Here is a 23,777-nt window from a genome sequence, read left to right as displayed (position 1 = left end):
AGGTGCATTTTCTTAGGGAGGCTCCAACAAATAAGGCAAAAAGAGAAAGAGGAGCTAAGCCTAACTTTCCTTCCACTTAACACCAATTATGAAATTTTAGAAAATAATGCCATCATTAATGGGAGTATTAAGCAAGCCATTTTTGACTAATTTTTTTATGTAAGCTTATTCGTTTAAATATTTTTTTTTCATTCATACATCTCAGAATTATACATAAATTTTAATTCAGTATACAATTTGATACATAAATTTTAATTTGGCACAATTATGTGCACAGAATTTTTATTTTGGTTCAAATGTATACATAAAACTTTAATTTTGATTCAATCATACATATTTAAAGAAATCAATGCGTCAATTTATTTTTCTATTAGATAAATATAATTATTTATATATGCAATGTATAAACATAAAATAAAGCTACATCAATAATTGTGTTGATAATCTGTGAGAATTGGATCAAATCAAAATTCATGTATAATTTTGAAATTTATTATTTTTTTTATTGAAGGGTAAAAAATGTTTTCTAAAGAATTTACAACTACAAATTATGGATAATAAATGTATGATCACTAGATAAGACTTACACATGGTGGGACATAACCTCATAATAATATAAGAGAGGACTAATACATGGCATTTGTGCCTGATAGGACACAAACTTAGGTCATCAAAATCTCATAATCTCAACTTTGCCTATACAGTTCAGGTGTCATTCGCGATAAAAAATAATAGTTTCATCAACTGTGATCAAAATTCTCAGCAACCTCCTATTTTCACTATAAAAAATAATTATACGTATAAAATAAAGGTACATATTTAGAAATTATATTTAATCTATTTACTTTAATTTGACATAATACGGTAACTATTTCTATTATGTAATTAATAGGCCTAAAATTGAGAATATCATTAATTGTTGGCATTCAAGCGATAACGTAATTTTTTTAAAACAATTCTAAGCACTGGGTTGACATGTAAATTTTTTTTTATCATAACGTGTAAATCTATTGTTGATTGGACATAATTAATGAATTCTCAAGTAGCCGTAATTATGCGACAGAATAACATTAGAAAATAAATTCACGTTATCATTTTAACGACAACAATCAATAGTCTTGTCAATTTGAACCTACAAATATTATAAAGTAAAAAGACTAAATTGTGTCAAATTAAAGTAAAGAGATTAAATCTCAAATTTCATCATATTATTAAGACTAAAACCATAAATAAACATAAATTTATTACAAAAACAGTTTTGAAACCATAAATAAATATTGAGTGTAATGACGAGGTTGATTCATATTTGAATTTTGAACAATTACAAACCTAAAAATTTAATCTATAAACTATAAAATAAACATAAAATATATATTAATTTTACTAAAATAATTATAAAAGTGTATAAATTTCACTCTCATTTAAAAGAAAAAGTGATTGGTGCTTTCCACTTGCCACAATACCTTTATACCATCTAATAGAAACTCGACAACAATTAATGTACTTCTCAATTTCATATACCAAAGAAAGAGCGAGGTCCAAATGACATAAAAGTTCTGATGGCGGTTATTTATAGAGCATGCAAAATGGGAATTAAAGCTTACAAACTTTTGAACGTAAGGAGGAGAAACACACGATGTGATACGACACTTTCTTTTACCAAAATTAGAAGGCCAAGTTTTGAATAGGTGTCAATTTTGAAGTGGTGATTTTGACAATTTAATGGTCCAATTTGTACTCTTTTTCAATGTTAAATTAAGAGTTCAATCGGATTGAAATGAAAGATAAACTTTTTCTAGTATTGTTTCTTGCATAATAAAAATTTTACTTTAAGAAACTTCAATTTCCTTCCAGCTCAATCCAGGTCGGACGGTCCTACATGTTGCTAAGTATGTTCATTTTCTTACCACATTATCAACAATGGAATTGGCCAGCACCTGGTTTTTAGGTAAGGGCTCGTCTCCAATTAAGCATTAATCCCAAATGTATTTTGGGTTTTTTAAGTGAAAAGAAAATGTTATATGAAAAATATATTTCACAAAGTATTTCATTTTCTCAATTAAATTCATAACTATATCTTAATATTAAATTATAAAATTTAAGATTTAATTTGAAGAATCTGTAACGAATTTAGAAGAATCTATAAACCACTAATCGGTGCAGACAAGCTGCTAATACTTCATCCTTTCATACCGTCCTACCCCATGTAATGCAATATGACATACTTATAACAGATCAATACGGTAGCAATAACATGCTTATAGCAAATCAATATGGTAAGAATCATCATGCTTATAACAAATCATTACAGTAGCAATAAACTTGCTTAACATGAGTTTGGTTTAACAGTAACAGTAGGAAAGTATGTCATGCAATCAGTAACACAGTGGTATGGGAAACGTTATCAGTTCATCAGAATTACAATGACAATAAACATGTAATATTTTCATATCATACATATACAGTAATAATTCAGTCAATCAAATCATGTATTCTGACACTATTTATATTATCAGGGGCTCAATTGAATGAAATATGACACTACAACAATTCGGGGACTATTCTGTGACTAAACTGAACAATTCACAAAATTCTAGGTAAAACTGTAAATTTTACAAAATAGTGGTCACATGATCGTGTGGTCGGGCCATGTGGAAGGGGCATGTAGCCATGTGAGGGACCGTGTAACAGGTTGTGGCTGTGTGGCAAAGGCAAAAATAACCTACAAGGATGACATGGCCGTGTGGTTCACGAACTATGCTAAGGTTTCCAGAGCAAATGGTCGTGACACGTCCGTGTGGCCCTAATACTAGGCACGGTTTGCCCCAATTCACTTGTAAAAAAACATACATCTTTCACCGTGTTGATGATCAACATTCCTTATGATCAAATATGATCTGATTCACATAAATCAGGTCCTTCAAATGACATTTACACACGAGTTAACGATTGATTTCAAGATTTATCAAGATTATCGAAAGATTTGTCAAGAACTGAAAAAGATTGTTTAATCGGGTTGAAAGATTATCATCGAATAAAAATATTACAAAAATTCGAGATTTATTCATCGGGATTGAAATGTACTTACCATTTTTTGGCAAAACTAGGGGTGTTATTGACGTTAATACAAGCCAATAGAAAAAATGTTGAAATGGTGAACGGTTTAATTTGAAAAAGCAAAATAGTTTTCAAAATTTAGATGGAAAATTTGATTTAAAGAAAAGAAAAAGAGAATAAATAGAAAGATGGAGAGCAAATTTTATTAGGATTTGAAAAGGGGTAAATTGAAAATCTAATTAGAAAAAGAAGAGAAGAAGATGGTGGAATTCTAATTATATTAGAATTTGAGAAAGGACAAAATATGAATTCTAATTAGGAAAGAATTAGGTCAGCTCTTAATCCCAACAGTATATATTTTGTGTTTGTCGAAAGGGAATGAGAGACTCGAACCTAAGAACTCTAGGAGAGGTTCTAATGTGCTAATCATTAGGCCTAAGCCTACTTCTTATTTAGTTTTTACCCCCAACAGTATTTATTTCAGTGTGATTTTTATCCTAGGTTGCTAGAAATAAAAGGAAGAGAAATGGGAAGAATGGGGTTTGAACTTGGGACTTCTAGGGTGGATGCACAATCACTTAATCATTCAGCCTATGTCTTTTTTGTTGTCTAACTATTTCAGCTAGCCCCTTATTTTTCGAGGCGTGACACAAACGACAATTGTTAAATCCATTAACTAGCTTTTTTATATAATATGTGAAGACAAGGGAGAAGCTAAAAAAGAAAAATATTGAGGCAAAATTAGTTGTATATTTTATGAGAGCTAAAATGCAATTTAACCATTTTAATAACTTATATCTTTTTAATTTTTTTTTAAATGACTAAATAAAAATTTGATATTTTGGGATCAAAATACAACTTTACTATGTACTAATTTAAAATCCCAAGGGATCCCATTAGATACGAAATTAAGTCAAGCTGGACCTCATTTTAGGAAGTAAACTCTCTCAACGTTATTTTCTCTATTTACAATATACGAACTCGATATATTACTTAAAAACCATCAAACTTTTTACCAAGAGTTAGTATATTCTCAAAGAAACATGAGCTTGTCAAGAGAGTCATTGTAGCTAGAAATGTGAAAAAAAATGCAATGCTTTGTGCTGATTACACAAAATTGGATGGGACTGCAGAGTTACCCAACCTGTATTGCCGACTACCTAGTGCCATGCTTTGTTACAATCGAAAAGAAAAAGAGTCTTTGTCATGTTACCATCAACCACACAAAGCAAAAAATTGACAGCCACCATTTTTGTAGTCAAATTATTAAGCAAATATAGTTAGGCTGTTCATTATTTTTAAAGTAATGAGATGTTGACTCCATACATAAGCTTATTCAAACAATAAAAATCAGTCTCTCAATAATTAGACTAACCTATTTCCTGGACTTAAGTTTATATAAAATGTTTTTGGTTCATAAAATATCTAATAGATTTGAGTACGAATCCTAATATCTATAGCTTCATTAATTCTATATGTTGAAGATTAAATAAATAGTGGATAAAAGGTGGCGGTTTACTTGGTGATACGGTGTAGAAATTTTTTAAGAGAAAAAGAAACACATAAAGCATGAGAGTCCAAGATCGCAAAAGACTTTGTAAAGTCAAATATGGGTATTTATAGGCAATGTTAACTATCTTGGCATCAGACCTAGACATGTGCTCGGCGTTGATCTTATTGTAGCTAGCCACTTATGAAGCATAGTAACCATCTAGCGATAGGATTGACATGAACAAGGCACTATCCCAAAGGTAATTCCTGTATAAAAGGATCCAACACTTGTCCTCAACAAAATATATCATAGACTCTCCACATGCCATGTATACATATGTTTGTGAGGTACATAACTAAGGGATGTTGCCAACAAGCGAAGTTGTAACTGACAAGGCTGTGACTACACGAGTGAGAGCGACAAAGCCCACTCTGGTGAGGCACCAATAATAATATAAAAATTAAAATTTAGTTATGGTTTTAGTATTTTTGTTATATTAAAATTTAGAATTTAGCCCTTCTAATTTGATAATACTTGGTCTCTATATTTTTACAATATTATTAGTAGATTTATGTCGATAACGTTATTAATTGTTGTTTTAAAGTGATGATGTGAAAAATTTTAAAAATAACTTTAAGAATTTGGCTACATATAATATTATTTTTTATTAATTATGATTGACTGAAGTTCTATGTAATTCTGATTATGTAATCGAATAACAGGAAAAAAAATGTCTATATCACTTTAACATAAACAACTAATGATATTATGGATTTGAATAATAATAATAAAGAAATCAAATTATAAAAAATTAAAAGTAAAATGACTGGAAAACCAAGCATAAAATCAATGCATGGGGTGTGGGTGTTTGAAAAAGATATGCTCAGGTAATTAAGAGGGCAAAGAACGGAGTGGGTCCTAAATGTTTGTGGAGAAATAAAGATATAAATGTTTCCTTTGCATACAACATAAGTTGTTGAATAAGGGTTCAAATGTTCTTTGGGTCATCACCCACAAATTTCTCCTTGTCCATTGTTTTCAAATTCCATCGACTCTAAATTTCAATATGGGTTAATTGCATCAAATTATCACTTTTCATATAATTATTCTTCATAAACTTGTTCATGGGTCAGGTTATTAGCCTAGATTCGAAGGCCTATCCGAAATTTAGGAGGATTTGGGTAAAAATATAAGGCCTGTTTAAAATATGGGTTGAGCTCGGACTTGAACATTCAAGGCCCAAGCCAGGCCCGAGCCTGACTCATTTTTAAGTTTATAATATTTTGTATTATGTTATTTTTATTATTATATAATTTAGAACACATTAAAATAATAAACATATACTAAATATATAATACTACTATAGTATAAATATAAAAATCATGTTAAAATGACTTTATAAAAACTTTCAATAAATAAAAAATATATAATTTTATTAAATATTAAAATAATATAATATAAATATTTAAAAAATAATAATATGGGCGGGTTTAAAATGGGCTTAGGTTAGTTTTTTGCAAATATGGGTGAATTTGAGTAAGGATAAAGTATGTTAATATCATGTTTAAACCCGACCCAACCCATGAGCACCTTTAGTCATAACTAAATTAATTTTTAAATGTTTTAATTGAACTTTCATATGAAAGTATTGTTTTAATTAAGGATAGTAATATGGATTACAGATTTAGATATATGTAAACATTTTAGTTGGGTTTTTTTGCATATTTGGATTCAAATGTTAAAGTTATTATCCGCTTTGAACTCCGAATAGAAGTAGATTGACATCCTTATATTTCGTTATACGAATCCGCATTGCTTATTCGGGCAAATATTTAGATATCCAAATCCAAATTCGCATCAGGATTGTAGCTTTGGATTCAAACAACAAATTTAGAAATTAATTGATTTTAAATTTTAGCATATTCAGATTAAGATTTTTGCTGACTCAAATATTTAACTCAAATTCATGTTTGAATAGTAATACTCACATAATTAAACAGATATTCAATATATTGTTATTTCTAGTTTTAATCAAACTTTTCTTTCAGTTTTGACATTAAATTGGTCTAAACAATAATTTAATTTAATGATTCAAGTAAAACAATTTGAAATTTTACCTATAATATCATATATTATTAGACTTAGGAAAAAAAATTCTTGAATTATAGTTTAATGATAAAAATATTTCAATTTATAATTTATTACAAAATATAAAAGTATTTTGTTTGAAGACAAAAGGGGAAAAAAGAATAATGGTCGTATAGTACACTGAATTTCATATGGGGTGGGGTAAATGCATTGATTATTTTTGGATTTTCTAATAAATTAAAAATGAGGGGAAAAAATGAAAAAGGAAATGGCCTGCGGCACCTCCAACCATTGTGATACCAACATTAAATTTAATTCCAATTATTTTGAAGGAAATATTTGTTTTTAATCAAACTTTTTGAAGAAAATACTTCATCCATCTAAAATGTTACCAAAAAAATCAAATTTAATTCGAATTAAAAATATATTAAGAATATTGAATTGGAATTAAAAAAATTGCAAAATTTTTGAAATCAAACTGAGTTTCGATCCAACACATGAACACTTTTAATTGTAGCTCTCCTAATCTTATAATATTTTGTTTTAAAAATTAGATTTAGGGATGAAAATCATAATTTTAACCCATAAATAGGGTGAGGCAATAAGAATAGCAATTTCTTTTGGTCTAACTTTTTATATTTGAAATTCAGATGGCCCCGACTGAAATTGGGGGTCAAGATAAATCGAATTTTATTTTATAATACAAATTTTTATAGGGTTGTGCTCAAAACTTGTAATTAGGAGTGTAATAATTAGGGGAAATAAGAGCACTATTAATTGGAATAATAACACTTTTAATCCCTCTTAATTATGAAATATTCAATTTAAGCCATTTCAAACTCTCTTTTTTTCTTTTTTTCTTTTTTGACCTTTGAGCTCTCCCAAACTTTTTAAATTTTATTTCTAACCCCTGAATACTGAATTCCTATCTTCATCCCACCCTCCTCATTGGAACCCTCCTCACTGAGAAAAGATTGTATGAAATAAACTCGCCACATCATTCTGTATCACTTGCCAATTATTTAATGTCATTTCAACATCTTTTTTCATATCATTGACACATCCTTTTGGTAATTTTTTTAACCTAAACTTTGGACCTTTGACCCTGAATCTTGGACCCTCAATCTTAAACCCTGAGTTTAGGGTTTAGGGCTCAAGAGCTCAAGATTCGAGGTCTAAAGTTCAGGGTCTAAAGTTTAAGTTCCAAGCTTCGGGTTAAAAAGATTAGCAAAAAGAATGTGTGAATGACATGGAAAAATAATGTTAAAATAGCATTAAATAATTGATAAGGGATACAATCCTTTCCCCTTCCTCACTACTCTACCCAACATGTAGCAATAAGGGGGCATGGCATTGGACCATTACATCATGGGGTTAACGCATGCCAAGTCGACAACCTTGTAGCCTCTTGCCTACCGTTATATATATATGCGCACACAGCCTGCCCACTTCCAATCTCAAAATCCTCAACCATTTCTCTTCTTTTTCCCTTCACAATTATTTTCTTTCTTCATTGAAGAAACAAAACAGAGGATATTCCCTTATCCCCACAAAAAGAAAAAATGGAGAGAGAGATGGAAATGAAACAATCAAAATTCAAAAGAATCTGTGTGTTTTGTGGGAGTAGCCCTGGTAAGAAGAACAGCTATAGAGAAGCTGCTATTGATCTTGGCAGGGAATTGGTAACCCTTCTTTTTCTTTCTCCTTTTTAGCTCTGTTTTAGCTCTGTTATATATATTTATAAGTTATTGTATGATTTTCAGCTTCCTTTATGGTTATTCATGGCTAAACATTTTGTTTCCACTGCTACCAATCTTCTTATTTTCAAGAGGGAAAAAAAACAGGTTTTGTGAATTGAGTTCATATATATTTATATATGTATGTGTAGTTTGTAGCTTAAAATTCAGCTCATTTTTCTAAAATGTACTTTGATGGGTTGAATAAAGCTGAATATTGTTGTTTTTTAATAATGAAGGTTTCAAGGAATATTGATCTGGTTTATGGAGGGGGCAGTATTGGATTAATGGGGCTGATTTCTCAAGCAGTTTTTGATGGTGGCCGCCATGTAATTGGGTATTCAAATATTCAACTTAAAAGCTAATTTTCAACTTACAAAAATATAATTTTAATTTTGTGTTTCTTCATGCTTATTATCATCTGCAGAGTGATTCCCAAGACACTCATGCCTAAAGAGGTACTCTCTTCTATTTAAATTATGTCTTTCTTTTATAAATTAAAATATAAAAATAAAAAACATTATCTGTTTGTTCTTTTATGTTTATATTTTTTAAAAATTTTAATTTTATTTTTATTTTTCTAGTGGTATCTCCCATGACATGAATTTCTACCTCACTTTTGTTATCTTCAAAATAAGGGGGGTTTCACACTTTGTCTCTTTTGGGTCTGATGCAGGTTCCTATTTAGACTTTTGTTGTTGCTTTTTCCCTTGTTTTTCACATTTTTTAAAACAAAACTTTGCCATTGAATTCCACCTGAGGGCATATGATGGGCCTTCACCATTTTTGTCCCTCTCCAATGATGTTTTTTTCTTTTTTGCCCACCATAAACATCATCATTCTTAGCATATATATCACACTTACATGGTGCATGTTGTGTTTTCTGTATGTATGTATATTGTTATTGTGAATTAAAGCCCACCACATCTTCATCTCATCATTGCAAAAGTGGGTATCATTTTAATATCGGGTTTTAAAACGTTTTAATTGAGTTACTGTAATATCACTACCGTATTAATATGATTTTTTCGTCGATTTTTTAACTATCAGCTTGAGTGTTAAATGTTGGCTCAAGTTTAACACACACCAACTTAAAACATTTGCATCAAAATTTAACGATACTGCTTGTGTTTAATACATCAAATTTAAACTATTCATGCAGTAGTTACACACATGTTGCAAATATGCTCCACTTTAGATTCTTGCTAGCATTTAACACTTGAGCTTATGTTGGAGGTGTGGTGGAAATAAATTACATTAACATTTTCTTGCAGATAACTGGTGAGACAGTTGGGGAAGTTAAGGCAGTTTCAGACATGCACCAAAGGAAGGCAGAGATGGCTAGACAATCTGATGCTTTCATTGCCTTACCTGGTTGGTATATAATAGACCCGAAATACTCTTTCAAACTCAAAAGTGACTTGACCTAGACCTGGTAATTAGCGCAATGGGGACCTAAGAGACTTGGGGCCTTTTCATGGACCACATTTATATTTTGCCTTTGAAGGGCTCTCTCCTAGTTTACCCCCAAAATTAGGCCTATTGGGCATGGACTATTCTCCCAGATGGGCTAGGCAAAGACCAAAAATGTGATGAGCTCGTGCAAATATCATGGTCTACACTTGATGTAAACATCATAAAAATTAATTTAATTGATAATTAAATTTGAAAATAAAAATAAAAATTGAAAAAAGATCGCTAATAAACCTCAATTATCATTTTTTTTCCTGCCATTATCTATATAATCAATGTAATGAATTAGAGGAATCTCTATATTGTATTTATGAATAGGTGGCTATGGAACTCTTGAAGAACTTCTTGAAGTCATAACCTGGGCTCAACTTGGAATCCATGATAAACCAGTAATATTCTTTTCTTTTTCTTTTTTCAATTTCCTAAACAAAGCATTTATAGGATATTTTGGTGTCTAATAATTAACTTCTAAGTCAAATCGAGTTCATCTTTTAAATGGGCCAAATCTCTTGCACCTAATGGGATTGAGTGGATTTGAAACACATTAATACGAGATTTTTTTTGAACAATTTTATTATAATTTCTAGTCATATTTATTTTTTTCTGATACAATGTTTAAAATTATTCATAGCCCTCTTAAATTCATAAGGGGAGGATAATACGTTTCAGCTCATTCGAACTTACATATTTTTATATTGACAATAATATTCATACCAATAGAACTACAACTGAATCGATACGAGATTTTTTTTTATATAGAGTTTTTTTATAGGTTGAATTAATGTTTAGGATGTTGGTTGAGAGTGGTGCAGGTGGGATTGTTGAATGTGGATGGATATTACAATTCATTGTTGTCTTTTATTGACAAAGCGGTGGAAGAAGGTTTCATTTCTCCAAATGCACGCCATATCATTCTATCTGCTCCCACTGCTCAAGACTTGGTCAAATACATGGAGGTTCTTTTTTTTTTTCTTTTTTCTCAATTTTTAATTTGCATTCTACACATGAAAAAGAAAAATAAGTTACAAATTTTCTTAACTTTTTTTATCTTAATTTTTATTCTTTTCCAAATTAATCCTAGTATCTTTTTCTAATTTGATTTTAAAATTTGGATTATGTTAAAGTATGATGATTTGTTATATTGAGATAATATCATATCATCATCTTATTATTTTTTTAAAAAATAATTCTTCTAATTTTTTATACTTTTTAGATTTTATATAAAATTTCTAAAATTTTCAGGTGATTACGTAACATAATCTCAAAGTGTCACATCATCACATTTTAATAAAATCTGAGGTTAAAGACCAAATTGAGAAAGTTACCAAATTTCTAGATTAATATGGAACAAAAAAAATATTAAAGACTCAGTTAAGAAAAATTGTTGAGTTCAAGGACTAAATGTTAATTTATCCCTAACGTGAATTATGTTATAATCTCACCTACATGTAGACATATCAATTTTTATCCTAACTCAACAATTAGATTTGGTTATTTGAATTCAAATTTGATTATAAAAAGTAAATAATTTGCTCACCTCAAACTTAAAAATAGCTCCCACTAGAAATAATCTAAACTCAAAATAGCCTAGACTCAACAATCCAAACACAAAATGGCACAAATATGAAATGACCTAATCCCAATATGACATGGCCTCAAAAACCTACCTAACAAACTTAAAATGACTCGAAACCAAATGACCTAGACTTGGAATGACCCAAACCCAAATGACTAAACGTGAAATGACCTAAATCCGAGATGACCTGACTTGAAACTCTTGACTTGCAAGCTTGAATAATTCAAAACCAAAGTGACTTGAACCCAAAAATGATCTTTACCAAAATCACTCAAAAATTTTAAAACCCAAATTGATTAAAACTCGAACCAACTCATTCCACCTAGTTGACACATTGTAATTGCGAAACACTTTTTTTTATACAATTCCTCTTCTTCCTCTTTTTTTTTTTCTCCTCCTATTATCTATAATCCCTCAAAACTCTTAAATAAAAAAATAACGTATATGTAAACACATTTAAACTTACGTCATCTTGATTATTACAATAACAAATTCAATAGCTTATAATTTATAACATAAGGTAGGGTTTATATAGCCAATTTTAATGTCAAACTAATCACCCATTTCTTTTGTAAACAGGAATATGAACCACAACATGAAAGAGTGGCTCCAAAGCTAAATTGGGAGATTGAACAGTTAGGGTACCCTGCAAAATATGAGGTCTCTAGGTGAGAGAGATGTGGCACCAATTGCAGGTTTCAAAGGACTAATTTTTAGGAGATCAACTTGTTCCTGAAATGGGAATTTTTTTTTTCTATTTACTCATGTTCTGATATAAATTATATATATATATCCTCCCCCTAAAAGGAAAAAAAAACATTTATGTCTTCATTTGAAGTTGAAATTTGATTCTCTAATGATCAAACTTTGTGGTAAAGTTGCTGATCAAAAGAAAAAGAAATTTGTCCCAGTGGAGTTTTATTTCTGCCCCTAGTCTTTATATTCTTTAAATTTTGACATTTAGCCCTTCTACTTTATTTTTAAGATTTTTTGTCGAAATATTTTTGTCTCTCTGCTAAATATTTTATATTTCTAATTGGAAACACATATTCAGGATTAACAAAAATCAGTTAACAATATTATCAATTGGACTTTAGTTCTTAAATCAAACAAATAAAGGAACTAAATCCTTAAAATTAAGAAACAGAGAACTAAATTTCATAGGTCCAAAAAGCACACGAAGAATTAGACCTTATTTGGACTTGTGGAATTTAAATTCGATTTATATATTAAACAAGCTTAATTTTTGTTGCCCAAATTTATTTTACATGTTCAATATTTTTATCAAAACCCTCCAATATATGAAGTAGGATCAGGGGCATATTTAAGAGGGCAGGGCCTTGGCTTCTCAAAAATGAAAATTTGTTATTTTAGCTGCTTCATATATAATGAAATTATAAATTAATATATAATGAAATTACATTTTGACCCTCTAAAAATGAAGATTAAAATTTTTAAATTGATTATTAAAATATATATAAAAAAACATTGGATAGATTGGGGTTTTTTTTAATTATATAAATTTTAATAAATTAAAATATTTAAAATAATAGAGGTAAGAGTTAACCCAAAAAAAATTAGTTTGATAAATTAATGGAGAGAGGGAGGGTAGTATTTTCATCCATTAAAAATATGACCCAAATTTAGTTCAAAAATATTGAATTTTTGATACCACCACGTGCATGTATTTTGATTTCAAATAAGATTATTAAATGCATAAAAAATAATTTAATTAATAATAAAAGTCAAGGTATATTATATGGATTGCACCCTTTTTGAATTTTTTTCAGACAATGGCTATACATAAGTCATGTGAGCATCCCCTGCCTGCCTCAGAGGAATTTATTATGGCACCACCCCACTTAAAATTAAGTCCAAAAGTCTTCCAACTTGGCCTGTATTGATAAAATAAAATCAATATATTTTAGAAAATATAAATTATTGAAGGGATCAATTTGAATTACTATATTTCAAGAGGGTCCTAAAAACAATTTACCTATTTTGAATTACCATCAGATCATTTGGTAACAGAAAATATTAAATGATGGGAGATGAAGTGAAGATGGAATTTTGATTCAGAGCACTAATGATATATAAATTGTTTAAAATGTATTTCCATATGTGGCTTCCACTTCCTTCTTCATCTGCATTTGAAAAAGGGTTGCTCTCAATCTTGACTTTTCTTACATCTATACCTTTTGACTTTTGACTTTAGATACCGGTAAATCATACATTCTTATCGATTGAGTTTTAGTTTGATTGGTATTTGTATTATTATCAGTGCAGGATGATATTTATTCTCCTATAGTCCTATTTATGGGTTAGGGAAAGACTATAGGTAGTAATAAGCATTATATAAAAAAAAACAAATATGATAATAACTAGCGCCATTTTAATTTCACTAATAAAAAATATTATTTTATCTATAACTTCATTTAAATATCCCCACATGTCTCATTATTTTTAATAATTAATTTTTCATTAACATCTCATTGAGAGTGCGAGAGACATGATTAAGAATTCTTTCTTTTCCACTTGTGTGTGATCTAATTTGCATGTTCATGCTTTTTTTGCCTTAACATTTTATGCATTCCGGGAAGTAATTTTTTTATTTAATTTGTATTTATTTTTTATTTTTTTATTATGTAAAAATAAAAAAATTATATTTATATATAGTGAAAAGAATTTGTATATAAAATAAAATTTAAAAGATATTATATGAGTTATTGATATTTTTATTTACTTGAAAATTTATTTATTTTTAAAAATTTTTATAAAAAAGTTTGAAACTTTAACAAATAATGTTCAAAAGCCATAAAGCGAAGCTATTTTTATCAAAATAAATTCAAAAAACTCAAAACCCAAAATTAATATAGAAGAATTGAGAATTGAATCAAATTATAATGAAAAATCCAAAAAACTTAAATCGAACCAAACCAAATTCAGTCGTAATAAGGGTTTTATATAATTGATTTTTCTTACATCAACTTCTTAATTTAATAAAATTTATTTAAATTTTTAAAAATACTATCTATATTTTTTTGAGTTTAATTACGCTTTTATGTACTATTTGGATATTTGAATTTAATTTTTTTATTTTGATATTTAAGAATTTAGTCCCTATATTTATCTAATTTGAAAATCAAAGGTTGATTGATATCTCTATTATTTGATTTTGATTAAATTTAAATACGTGACATTTCAATATTCAAATGTTTAATTAAAAAATTAAACTCCAATTGACTACATATTTCTAAACTAACATGAGCCCGGTAGAAGTGTTGTCAGTTGCTCTTTAATTTTTAAAGTAGACAAATAAAGAAAATAAATTCTTACAATAAAGAGATTTAAAAGATCTGATCAATATAAAACCTCATTGATGGTCTGATGGTTAAAGTGCTCACCGTCTTAAGTGTGGCCTGGGCTTGAATTGCACTAATCGTGTTTGTTGTTTGGGCTTTATCCTGTTCTTATTTTTTATAATAAAGAAATTTGATGAATATAAGAGTCGAGAGTATAATTAGGGTGGGTTTGGATAGGCAGTGAGGTACGTTTAGCTTATTTTTGTCTCACACTATAGTATGTTACAATATCTAATCTCATCGCCACGTTAATTTTACCAAATAAAAAAAAATTAAAAACACCTTAGACTTTTATATATTTATGAAACATTGTCTTAAAAAAAAATGTTTGTTAATAAATTTCACCAAATTTAAGGTCCCAATGCCAATATTTAAGTTGACGTAAAGCTTTAAATACAAATCCCCAATGAGCATGCCATCATCATCATCATCATCATCATTTGACTATGATTATAAGGTGAATCTTTTTTTAGCTTATTTAATTTATTAGGATTCTTTTTTATTAGGGTTTTTTCTTTTTAATATGTTTCAATAAAACTAAAAATGAATAAATAAATAAATTTAAAATTAAACACAAATATCTAGATATGGTAACGGATTTGGGAGCTTAATTAATCTTTTTTTTTAATTTGGAGGTTTAATTTAATTTTTTCAAAAAAAATGTTTAAATAATTTTTTTTAAAATTCTGAGAGGATTTTTGAGAAATTTTGAAAATTTTAGAGGTTAGATTAAAATTTTCATAATTTTCGGAAGGCTTATTTTGAATTTTAATTTTTTTAAGAGATCTAATTTAAATTTTCAAAAAGTTAAAGGGCTTAATTATAACTTTCCACATGATGGGGACAAGTTCCCTCATGCTCCTATTTAGTTCCATAGATATTATAAATATTTGAAACAGTTAATATATATCTTTTAAATGGATAATAAATTTTTTTGCCCTCCAGTTTTATAAAAAAAAGAGTCATTTTAGCTCCCCATTTAATTTTCTGTCTCTTTTAATTATTGAACTTGCATTTTTTTTGTCAAATCACCCCAAATTGATGAAAAAATTAACGTTTGTTAACTTTTATGATATAACATATACATAGATTGCTACGCGGATGACATGTCAACATTTAATTTTAAAGTTAAAAATATTAAAAATATATATTTTAAATAATTTTTAATTTTTTTAAAAAATAAAAATTAATTAAATGTTGACGTGTATGCCACGCCATCAAAATTAAAAAAACGTAAATTTTCATCTATATGGTGAGTGTGTCATAATCAAGTATTAATAATACTGATAATAATAAAAATTAATAACGACAAACATTGAACTGAATAATTAACTCAACTCTAATTAATTAACGAAACTAAATTTAGAATACAAGCCACATGTTTAGAACCCTAGGAAGAGCAAACCCTTTCTTTACCCGAAATGGCAATATCGCTTTTTAAATTTTTTAAATAATAATAAAATTACCTTTCAAAATTTATAATTCAAAACTTGGACTATAATCTTTTGAGATTTCATGGTCTAAATCAATGTATTATACATACAAATATACTTTAATATAAAGTAGTCTTAGTAAGTACTTTTGATATCTCCAAAGTCCAAGAAAAGGTGGTAAAATTACCACAAAACTCACCATATTATATCTTAGTTTGCATTTTAGTCTTTCTACTGAAAAAATTGAGCAAATTAGCCCCCTCTACGTTAGATGAGTGAGCAAAACAGACCCTCCATTAAAATCTAGTGTTTATATATAAGGTATAATAACAAATTTAGCCCTCAACTTTTACATGTATCTTCAATCTGACCCCTACTTTTTTATTGGAAGTAAATTAAAAAAATTTGAAATTAATAAGACCTTAGTAATAAATTTTAAAATTTTTAAAATATTAAAAATATCATAAAAATTATAAAAATTAAAATTATAAAATTTTTATTAGAAAATAACAATACCAACCCATTAAAATCTAATGGTTATTAGGTTTAAAAAAGTTGACCCCTAATCTTTTATAGGGTGGATATTGTTTTTTAATAAAAAAATTATAATTTTAAAGTTTTTATATTTTAATAATTTTTTAATAATTTTAAATTTTAAAAGGGCTTAATTGATTTTCTTTACTTTGTTACTAAGGCCTTTTTTTGACTCTTTAGCCTTGTTAGTTTCAAAATTTTCTAATTTACTTCCAATAAAAGAGTATGGGTCAAATTAAATAAATATGTAAAGGTTGAAGGCTAAATTTATTATTATATCTTATATATAAACACTAAAACTTAACGGAATGACTATTTTGCTCACTCATTTAACGCGCAGGGGTCAATTTGTTCATTTTCTCAATAAAAAAGCTAAATGCAATCCAGAGTATAATACAAGAGGTTTTATGATGCTTTTACTGAAAATCAAACATGAAAAAATTGAAATGCATGCTCACGATTTATTTACTGTTTTCTTCAGTTAAAAATGTGTTAACTCTGCCAAACATTCTAGTCCAAATTTAAATCAGTTTAGTAATGAATTTGGGTATTAAATATTAGTTCGGAAATGACATAAAGAGTACTTAGAACATATGACTCAAATTTTAAATAATTTTGTATTTATCATATGAAAATTTAGATCTATTTAAAAGAAGAAGAAGAAAAAAAAAGAAAGAACCCTTTTAAATTTTACTAATATTGTGTTCAATGTTAATGCCAAAGGTAGGCAAGGGTCTTGGTTCCCGAGAAAAATGCTCTAATTTTTAAAATTATAAATTAATACATGGTGATATTGTACTTTACCTCCCAAAAATGATAAAATTAAGATTTATCCATTATAAAAATAATGACTGAATTGTATTTTAGCTCCCATAAAAATTTATAATTTAAATTTACCCCTTTGAACAATTTTGTATTTTGCCCTTAATTATATTTTTTTAACATACTAGATCCAAATTGTCCATGCAAGAGGTATCCACATGTTTAAACATGCTCCTGTTGGATTCGACCCATTAGATTAGTAAAAAAACCCAGTTGATATGATACTAATACTTTAGAAAATCAATTAAAACATTTTAAAATTTAGATATTAATTTAGAATTCGACCCAAGTATAGACCCTAATAGTGCATTATATGCCTATAGCAATAACGAATGTTCTTTTCTTTGATTGTATGTAACACAACAAATTCACAGAAAACATGTCTTGAAAACTGATCAATGAGGTGATGATCTCATAATCAACCAAATTCAGTCATGAAGGGGAGGCTTTTCTTGCTTGTTCAACTTTTGAAAAAAGTTGGGCAAAAAGCCATTAACAAAACAAGCTTGCTGCAATGTTCATTTACGTATCTACATGCAAAGTCAACCCTATATATATTTTCTCTTATATACTCAAGCTTTACTTTTGCCTAATATGCCTTCCTTGTCGACAACTCTACTTGTTTGAACCCAAGAGTTGAACCTAATAAGAGTGCGTGTGTGCTGAACGAGAAAAGGGTTTTGTGCTTTTAACCACAATATTATTTCCTGGTTCTCCAAGGTAATATTGTCATTACTTCTATTTTTCTTTACTAATAATTTCTTCTTCTTTTTTATCGAAAAAGGTTTAAAATTACCTCGATTCAGGGTTAGAGTATATCATTGGTCTCATAGAGGGTTGAAAATAGAGGACTAAAATATGATGTATTTAGGGGATAACAATAAAACCCAAACCTGACCATTTTTGACTTTATCAAATCCAATAAGGTCTCTTTTTAAAAAAAAAATTAAGTTCCTAAACAGATTGAGATAAGTTTTTAAAAAAATTGGCATGTGATAATTAACAAAATATCTTTTTATATATAATATTAGTTCAAAATATATGAAATTAGTTTTATATGGTCGCATATTAGTTCAAGTCGAAGTTGAATAAAGTTTTGATTTTCTAGATTGGATTCGAGATGCATGAAAAATTGCTCAGTTGTCATCTTTGGATGTGCTTACATATAACTTATTAAATGAGTTTATTGGCCGTTGCAGAAACTTGAATACTAATATTTATCAAAATACTAGTGAGCATTTGATTCACTAAATCAATTCATATGATATGTCTGAACACTAACTTGTAAGTATATTCTCTCTCACACAAGGATGTATCTAAATTTCAGTGTTGAAAAAAGCTTTGACAGAAAGAAATAAAGAGCAAAATTGATAGGAAAGCATATGGGATTATGTGAGGGTAGCCCTTTCCTGCGCCATTAAACCCGGCTTTCCTTAAGAGCTGCCTAAGGGGCGGCATTACAAAATGTATATGACGAGTAGTGAAGGCAACGCGTGCAATATATATCGTAAGGTTTAATTATGGTTTTAATCCCTTTATTACACTATAATTTAAGATTTAATCCATATACTTTATTTTTTATAATGTTATTAATACGATAATATAGTTAATTGTTGTCATTAAAGTGATTTTTTAAGACATTCTAAAATAATTGGTTGACAGGTAAATTTATTATGGGCTGAAAATGATTAACTGGGTTTTCAAGTAGTACTAATTAGTTGTGTAAGAATTATAAATTGTAAATTTTAGCATAATAGAAGGACTAAAAATATCATTAGACAACATTGCTTGTTAATCAGACTTTATTAACAATAAACGTTTTAATCCCATGTGACCTTCTCTTTGCCATTTCACATTGGCTGCTTATCATTCACTTTATTTTAAGTACCTTTCCATTTATATATATACACACTATATGCCATAGGCTCCATTGCCCTTCATCACCACTTTCTTCAACACTCCGTTCCTCCCATCAGAACCTAAATCTTGAAAGCATCTTGCATTTGTGTTAGGCACATAAATTGCTTGGTTTTTTGAATTTATGAAATGGGATTTGGTCGGAATTCGAATATGAGAAGTACCGATTTCTTGGACGGAATGCTCGGTGACTACGTCGGGAGAAAAGCTAAGGTGAAGGCTCCGAAAACCAGCTCAACTCGGCTCGTCACGGCCCTCACCTGCCTGCAATTCGCATTCGCAGTGTACGCAACGTTCCTTTTGTATTACATGAGTCCCTTGGTTGATTTGAGGACGAAACCGGACTTTACTTGGATCACGAGGAACATGAGGCAGTTGATCACAACCCCACATGTTCTCGGCAGGTACCAAGACGCCGCCTTGTCACTTGTTGGAGCTGAAGTTGCTCTGAGTACGCCTTCCGAAGTTTGTGAGCACGAGAAGATCGATTTCATGCAGAAGAAGTCCAATAATGCTCGAATGATCAATCTGAAGAGGGAGTTGTACGATGAGATACTGGATTTCCAGAGCAAGACCATTGGCACCGAAACTCTAGCCGAGCTAATGGCAATGAGATCGAAATGGGACATGCGTGGTCCGAACCGACCGAGAGTTACAGTGCTGTTGAACCATTTCAAGAGGAAAACACTATGTTCCCAGCTCGATTCTTTGCTTCAACAGACCCTTCCGTTCCATCACGTGTGGGTACTTTCATTCGGGAGCCCGAATGAGCAGTCCCTAAAACGAATCGTTGACAGCTACAATGATTCGAGGATCAGCTTCATCAGTTCGAGCTATGATTTCAAGTACTACGGAAGGTTCCAAATGGCCTTACAAACCGAAGCCGACCTCGTTCACGTACTCGACGATGACATGATCCCGGGAAAGAAAATGCTGCAGATCTTATCCCATGTAGCCGGGACCGAAAAGTACAAGAACTCTGTTTTGGGCAGCATAGGAAGGATCTTGCCATTCAGGCAAAAGGATTTCACATTCCCAAGCTATAGGAAGTTCGGATCCAAAGAGGCTGGGCTTTACTTGCCTGACCCCGCCTACGACATCACCATCGACAAGATCGTGCAGGTCGATTTCCTGTCGAGCTCCTGGTTCTTATCTGCTGAACTTGTCAAGTCACTCTTCATTGAAACTCCTTTCACTTTCATGACTGGTGAAGATCTTCACCTTAGGTACGTTTTAAAAACCTATTCAAAACTGGAAGTCTTCTTTTGAATATTAAACATGTTCCACCTACATTACTAAATATGGATTAAATTGCAATTGAGCTCACTACATGTTTGATGAAATGTATTAAAGGGTTTCAACGGGCTTAGAAAGTTGACTATCATAGAAGGCATCTGAAAAAGTATATATTAATTATCTTTATTGAATTCCATGAAAGAATCTTCTTAACTAATGCTGCAATAAATTAGTTCTGATACTGGTCAGCTTTTATGAATATTGTAATCCATTTTTGACAAAATGGACTATTTATATATTAGTTACAGTAAAAGATGGATACACAATATCATGTTTCCACTACTGATATTTCTGCAACCATTCGTTTTTTTGTCTGTTCTAAATTATGTACTTCCATACAATACATTATTTCAAATTTTCTTTTTTCTTAAAGTATTGGTATTTGACATTGACATTCGTTGCATATACAGATAAGGTATAGGTATATGGCTTTCCAAGAATCCATCAGTGCACATATTAGATACATACATGTATCAAACTGAATTTGAGTACCTTGAGTATTAGGTTCATAGGTTGGTTCTAAGTTAATTTCATATATTTTCAACTCATTTTGTTTCGAGTAAGTTTCATGTTAGATTCAATTTTGAGCTTGAGCCAATTCAGGTTCAGATTGTTTTCGATTTAAGTTATTTGGATTTCTTGGGTTGAGGTTCAAATCTTTTTAAGTTCATGTCATTTCCTATTACTTGTTCGGGTCATTTGATCATTTTGCTTTCTGAGTTATTTAGGATACTTGCTCAGATTATTTCAGATTTAGGTTATTTTGAGTTTAGATCAATTTCATTAGTTAGGGTTCAAGTAGGACAGATTAAGTTGTTGACTTTTAATCATAAAAAATCACATTGAGTCGGGTTTGAATTCGTATTGATTAGGTCAGATATCTAATTCAGGTCAGAATTAACATATCTACATTTCACCCATGATCGTTAATCAGTTATTTTGGAAGTCCAAAATTACATGATGATAAAAATTCTAATGGTTATTTATTTGTTGCAAATTTGTGCAGCTATCAGCTTCAAAAATACAGAAATGCAGGGTCATTTGTGCTTCCAGTTGACCCAACTGACAAAGAAACATGGGGTGACAGTGAACATAGGCTTGCATATGTCTCAGAAACCACTGTGATCTTCAAGGACATTGTTCAAGTAAGAGATGATCAATGGTGGAGGGCATTAACAACTGGTTATGTAACTCAATGGGCTGCAATGTACACTCAAAAGATCGATGCTCTCTTTTACGCTCACTCGGTTGACGAGGTCAAGGCACTCATGCCGTTGCTCGAGAAGTTCCGATCCACTGTCGGCAAGAAGGCTTACATTGTGGTCTCTGGGGATGGTTTCTGCAGTTGTGAAGATGCTGCCGCGGCTCTCAACTGGCCTAAGCAGGTTTGCAAAGAGAGAAGGTTCAAGATTTTCGATTTGCAAATCGGGGCGATCTCAGGGACGTCAAACTCCGAGGTCCCGGTCCTGCAAGTGGTGTACTCTAGCATGAAAGGGTTGATAAAGATCCATAACCCCAGTGTGGTGATCACATTGGCAGACGCCGATTCGAATGTGAAGAAAGCTCTGAAGATGGCATCCGAGACAAATGCAAACGGTACCACACTTGTGCTTTTACCTAGACCTTCGGTCTCAAAGGTTCTATGGATGCCCGATCTAAGATCAACTGCATTACCATGTAAGTATATACATATACACATACACAGATACATGTAACCGATCAACAATCATATCTTAGTGGTCCATTGTGAATTGCAGATTGGAATCGGATGAGGATCTCGATCAACATAATTACACAAAACCGGGCCGAATCGTTAACGAGGCTTCTTAAATCTCTAAGTGATGCATATTATGTTGGAGATGAGGTTCCTATTAGTTTCAACATGGATAGCAAAGTGGATGAGGCTACCATTAAACTAGTGGATTCATTTGAGTGGCCTCATGGCCCTAAAACCTTAAGAAGGAGGATCATTCAAGGGGGCCTAATTCGAGCAGTTAGTGAGAGTTGGTACCCCACTTCTGATGACGACTACGGCTTACTCCTCGAGGATGATATTGAAGTCTCGCCGTACTATTACCTATGGATCAAATACGCTCTCTTAGCCTATCATTATGACCCTCAAATATCCCTCCCTGAGCTCTCGTCAATCTCTCTTTACACTCCTCGGTTAGTCGAAGTCGTTAAAGAAAGGCCGAAATGGAATCCGACCGAGTTCTTCAAACGCATTCACCCCAACACACCGTACCTTCACCAGCTACCATGCAGTTGGGGTGCGGTTTTCTTCCCGAAGCTTTGGAGAGAATTCTATGTTTACATGAACATGAGGTTCACTGAAGATGCCAAAGCAAACCCAGTTCAAATCCCAAAATCCAGAACCAATGGATGGCAAGCTTCATGGAAGAAGTTCCTCATTGACATGATGTATCTCCGAGGATACGTGAGCCTCTACCCGAATTTCCCGAACCAGTCAAGCTTTTCGACGAACCACATGGAACCCGGGGCTCATATAAGTGCAAAGGACAATGTTGTTAGGCATGACAAAACAGATTTTGAGGTCCCTTTGTTGATGGAAGATTTTAGGCCATTGCTGCCTAATGCAAAATTGCCACCAGCTTCTAAGCTGCCATCACTTAACCTTTTCAACCAACCTGTTTCATTGAAAGGGCTGAAAATGGCCGGAGCCAAGCTCGGTCAGGACGTTTTACGGTGCGATAATGCAACCGAGATTGTGACGGCCCATCACCTGACTGGTCTGCCTCTGCAATGCTCAAAGATCGTTTAAATCGGAAATCGAATTGCTATTTTAGTTATATTCTTTGTTTCTTTTCCAGAGAAAAAAAAAATGAAAATAAAAAATGTAACAATTTTTTTGATATAGCTTTCAATCTGCTGCTATTATACGTACATCAACGGAACCATACAGCGGGAAACAAAATGCCTGTCCCTAATTAAATATAAAATCTTAATAATATTCAATTGTTAAATATTAAA

General features: G+C 30.6%; 2 protein-coding genes across 3 annotated transcripts; both read left to right on the top strand.

Moving 5' to 3' along the window:
- Positions 1 to 7,871: 7,871 nt before the first annotated feature.
- On the top strand, positions 7,872 to 12,421 carry LOC107962121 (cytokinin riboside 5'-monophosphate phosphoribohydrolase LOG1). Of its 2 annotated transcripts, XM_016898367.2 has the most exons (8): positions 7,967 to 8,319; positions 8,401 to 8,481; positions 8,613 to 8,710; positions 8,801 to 8,831; positions 9,648 to 9,747; positions 10,165 to 10,235; positions 10,659 to 10,802; positions 12,002 to 12,421. In XM_016898367.2, exons 1-8 carry the CDS (start codon positions 8,200 to 8,202, stop codon positions 12,092 to 12,094), a joined length of 738 nt encoding a protein of 245 aa, XP_016753856.1. In that variant the 5' UTR covers positions 7,967 to 8,199; the 3' UTR covers positions 12,095 to 12,421. The 2 variants fall into 2 exon arrangements, with proteins under 2 accessions (XP_016753863.1, XP_016753856.1); XM_016898374.2 differs by lacking the exon at positions 8,401 to 8,481 and having other exon boundaries at positions 7,872 to 8,319.
- Positions 12,422 to 19,471: 7,050 nt separating this feature from the next.
- LOC107962111 (uncharacterized) lies at positions 19,472 to 23,663 on the top strand. The gene is made up of 3 exons (XM_016898360.2): positions 19,472 to 20,716; positions 21,793 to 22,463; positions 22,544 to 23,663. The coding sequence occupies exons 1-3, from the start codon at positions 19,620 to 19,622 to the stop codon at positions 23,566 to 23,568; spliced, it is 2,793 nt and encodes a 930-aa protein (XP_016753849.1). The 5' UTR covers positions 19,472 to 19,619; the 3' UTR covers positions 23,569 to 23,663.
- Positions 23,664 to 23,777: the final 114 nt, after the last annotated feature.

This window comes from Gossypium hirsutum, chromosome D03 (assembly GCF_007990345.1).
Source record: "Gossypium hirsutum isolate 1008001.06 chromosome D03, Gossypium_hirsutum_v2.1, whole genome shotgun sequence".
Lineage (NCBI taxonomy): Eukaryota > Viridiplantae > Streptophyta > Magnoliopsida > Malvales > Malvaceae > Gossypium > Gossypium hirsutum.
Note: the sequence above shows the minus strand (reverse complement) of the source record. Positions and strands in the feature narration are given on the sequence as shown.

Coding starts and splice junctions, on each gene's coding strand:
- LOC107962121 (XM_016898367.2), top strand. CDS start 8,200: ATGGAGAGAGAGATGGAAATGAAACAATCAAAATTCAAAAGAATCTGT. Junction 8,832..9,647: donor AGACACTCATGCCTAAAGAG/GTACTCTCTTCT, acceptor ATTTTCTTGCAG/ATAACTGGTGAGACAGTTGG. Junction 9,748..10,164: donor TGCTTTCATTGCCTTACCTG/GTTGGTATATAA, acceptor ATTTATGAATAG/GTGGCTATGGAACTCTTGAA.
- LOC107962111 (XM_016898360.2), top strand. CDS start 19,620: ATGGGATTTGGTCGGAATTCGAATATGAGAAGTACCGATTTCTTGGAC. Junction 20,717..21,792: donor GGTGAAGATCTTCACCTTAG/GTACGTTTTAAA, acceptor AAATTTGTGCAG/CTATCAGCTTCAAAAATACA. Junction 22,464..22,543: donor AAGATCAACTGCATTACCAT/GTAAGTATATAC, acceptor TGTGAATTGCAG/ATTGGAATCGGATGAGGATC.